This window comes from Seriola lalandi, unplaced genomic scaffold (assembly GCF_002814215.2).
Source record: "Seriola lalandi dorsalis isolate HSWRI2012SDOR001 ecotype SW California unplaced genomic scaffold, Sedor1 jcf7180002054885, whole genome shotgun sequence".
Lineage (NCBI taxonomy): Eukaryota > Metazoa > Chordata > Actinopteri > Carangiformes > Carangidae > Seriola > Seriola lalandi.
The window spans coordinates 746,246-749,666 of record NW_019525437.1 but is presented as its reverse complement, the minus strand read 5'-3'; the positions used below and the strand labels follow the sequence as shown (position 1 = coordinate 749,666).

Below are 3,421 nucleotides of genomic sequence, written 5' to 3'. Positions count from 1 at the left end.
TGAAGACCTAAAACGTGCCCGTCAGAGGGGTGTTGCGCCACCTGAAAGCCTTCAATAGGCTGAATGAAGGACACAAAATATAATAGACTATGAACTTGAGCAGCACTGAAAGTTCCCTCCTCTGTTCTTGTTGCTGGTGGCATTTAAACAAAGCTTCCACTGCCCCAGGCTGGAGGCAGACATCCAGATACCTTGCTGCTGCCATCAGGCTCTGAAGGTATCTGAACCTCCATCAACAACAGCCAAGCTATTAGTGGAAGGAAGCCCCTGGCCACAGCACCAGGATCCCACCTCAGGCCCACGCCTCAGAACCTCAGACCACACAAACCAGGGTTAAGTCACCCAAAGTGGACGCCAGGCCTCACAACATCCTGCTCTTTCATACAAGATAGATACTCCTTTATGCAATCAGCCTACACAGCTGCAGTTGGCTGCCGAGAGCCACTTGATTGTCTGCCATGTAGTCTGGGTGTCCATGAAGGACACAGTTTCATAGCGGGTCGGCCGACAGCAGGGGTGACTGCTGACCTTTTTGCCAGAGATGCTCCCATTGTCCATCAGAATCTTGAGGGCCAGGTCATAGTTCTTACGAGAGCTGTGGCACGTGCCAACACAATACTTGAAGAGGACTATCTCGTCTGAGTCATAGCCGAGACCAAGATCCCGTACCCGCATCTCTTTCTTCTCCAGATGGCAGTCGCGGCTGCTCTTGGTCTTCTTGCGGTTCCTCCTGGACGATCTGGGTGAATTTGGGTCACGGGGGGAGCGGCGCCATCTGCCCTGCTGGATTTCCTCTTCCTGCATCAGTAACCACTCTTCTACAAGGAGAAGGAAACACACATGGGACACCTGAACAGTCAATTATTTGATTCATGCAAATATTATTTTTAATATTACTATATTTATTTATGTTTGACTTCTGTGGTGGTTTTCATTCCACACATTTCACATTTGAGTGGAACCATTTCTCCACTGCTGCAGCTCCATTGGGAATGCTTTTTAACAGCACACTCAATGGGTTGTACCAGCGACACTTGAGAAGGATATGGTGCACTCAGAATCATTTCTGTTCTGTCCATTTCAGCACTGACTGGCCATCACCCTGAGTTTTACCAGCTACTATCTGTTGCCTGTGGTTGGTCCTGGCTCCAAGCCTCTCTTATTATTGGCCAACCTGTTGCTAGAGCTCCAAAGAGAGGTGAGAGATGAGATAAAAAACTACACTGAGATGGTTTTTGATTCTGGATATCAAAACTTTAAAAGTGTAAAAATGGGACCTTTAATTATATAAAATTTCCAGTTTAATTTTAAACATTTTAATTTAATTAAATTTCCATTTAACTTAATGTTTGATTTAATTTTTAATCTTTTAATTAAAAAAACAAAAAACAGTTGCTTCCAGGAACTTTGTGAAGAGCTTTGAGGAGGAAAATTGACTGTGATCACAGGCCCACATGTCTGATCTGGCCTTTAGAGACTGGAAGGTGAAACCCTTCTCACACTTCAGTTTATATACTGGATTAAGATGGAGGTTTATGAACAAGCATGTGTGATTAAATTGAAAGCAGACATGGGTGTTTGAAGCTGGGAGTGAAATTCCTCTGGTTATCAGCCGAATGGTGTGAAATGTGCTGCCACTGTGTGGCATCATTATCAGCTGCTGGCTGAAGTCCAACAGGAGCTGGAGCTGCTTTCTTAGCTGCCAGGAACATTTCAAACAAGAGTCCCCCACTCGGCTGAGCAGACCTGGCTCACATCTCTAAACGAGTTTTCCTCCTGACCTGGAGATGACTTTGCCCTGCGCTGTCTCTAAATGCCTCCACGCAGTATTTCCTCATGGGATAGTTACTACCACTGTTGACTACAGCAGAGGTGCATGTCAGTTCATGCCTTCATGTTGCCTTAATGATGGAAAAAAAAATCTGTGATCATTTGAGAGAAAGTTGAGGAAAATGCATCGAAATATTCCTCAGGCGACGAGACAGACTTTGCTCAGCTACATGTTCAGCCGTGTTAAAACATGCCTCGTGGGTTTACATTATTTCATGTAATTATACAACTATTCCATGTTGCAACTGAACAAGCAATGTTTAGGCAGTCATGTGTGACTGTACTAAACATGGTTTTCAGTGAGAGAGCAGTGTGATGCTTTGTCTTTCTGTATAATATTTATGATCACACAAACAGTAGAAACAGAAGAACAGCTCACAAAACAGCGCACAAAAAAACGGTAAAGAAAAAAAACCTTAACATTTCTACAATATGACAGATCATAAGTATGTGCTCTACTTTCACATAATTTTAGATAATATAGTTTTGTTTCTCCTTGTAGTGAACAGCATTTGTTATTACATAACTAATGTTGTAAACGCTATTATTAATTAAGTAGCATTCTCTATTTTCTCTAGGCTATTTACCAATTATTGTGGAGTAGTTTCTGTTAATTGTTTCTTTCTTAGATCATTTGTGTGATACAGGTGGGTTTTTTTTTACTTTCAAATATATTGTATAATATTAATGCCATATTATGTGTATTATCCTTTTTATTTTTGCTTTAAGAATTGTTATCAGGACTGCCCTGAAAGTAGATTATGATGGGCGTGTCTATTAATGAATATGCAGGTAAATATGAGTAGATGTAAGTATGGAAACCTTGCTCATGGCTCAAAAATGCAGGAGCAGATGTTTTATACTAGAACATTTTTAGCTTGTTATGTTCTGAGTCTGCAGTGGTATGTACTGTTTTCTGTAAATATAGCTCTCCTAAATTTAAATCTAGAAAACCTCTCAGATTCCTCCGTCTGTTCCATGAGTCATTCACCCCAAAGGGACTCTGATGGTGTTTCTGATGAACCACTGTGCAAATAATGGACAAAGGCTGTCTGATGGCATCACTGTCACATACAGAAAAGATACAATCTACTTAGCTTTGAGCTTTATTCATCTTTGCTTTCTCAGATTAGTTTATAAATGTATCAACAGTTCAGCTCCAGAGTCTCTCTCCAGATATATTCAAAGACAAGACAGTAACAGAGTAACTTGGACAATCAGCTTTTTCCATAAAGAGCTGTGAACACATCAGCAACTGAAATCAAATTAACTCCAGATATAAATTCCTTTACAATAAAGGTTAAGTGCAGAGCTGTACCCATTTCTAGATAACTGACATCTATAGTTAATTGTCTTTGTTTGACTGTTTGTAGTTTGTTGTTGTCTCTTTTTAGACTGAACATCTGTATATCTTTAGCTAATCGTATGATATTATCAATTTTGTTTTGTGTTGTTTTTGCTTTTGACTGTTTTAATGACATTACACGTGTAAAAGCCCAACTAGGGACAGGAGTGGAGAATTAGCAACAGCTATAAACTCTTTGTACAACACATTAGTTCCATGCTTTGTTTTGAAACTATGTTAAACTGC

At 40.4% G+C, this 3,421-nt stretch overlaps 1 protein-coding gene across 1 annotated transcript in view; it reads right to left on the bottom strand.

Annotated features, from left to right (window-relative positions):
* Positions 1–403: 403 nt before the first annotated feature.
* Positions 404–3,421, bottom strand: part of artn (artemin) — a 9,226-nt gene continuing 6,208 nt past the window's right edge. Inside the window, exon 2 of the mRNA XM_023428837.2 lies at positions 404–818. Within this exon, the coding sequence (XP_023284605.1) occupies positions 409–818 (410 nt within the window). The 3' untranslated portion in view covers positions 404–408. The remainder of the gene's footprint in view (positions 819–3,421) is intronic.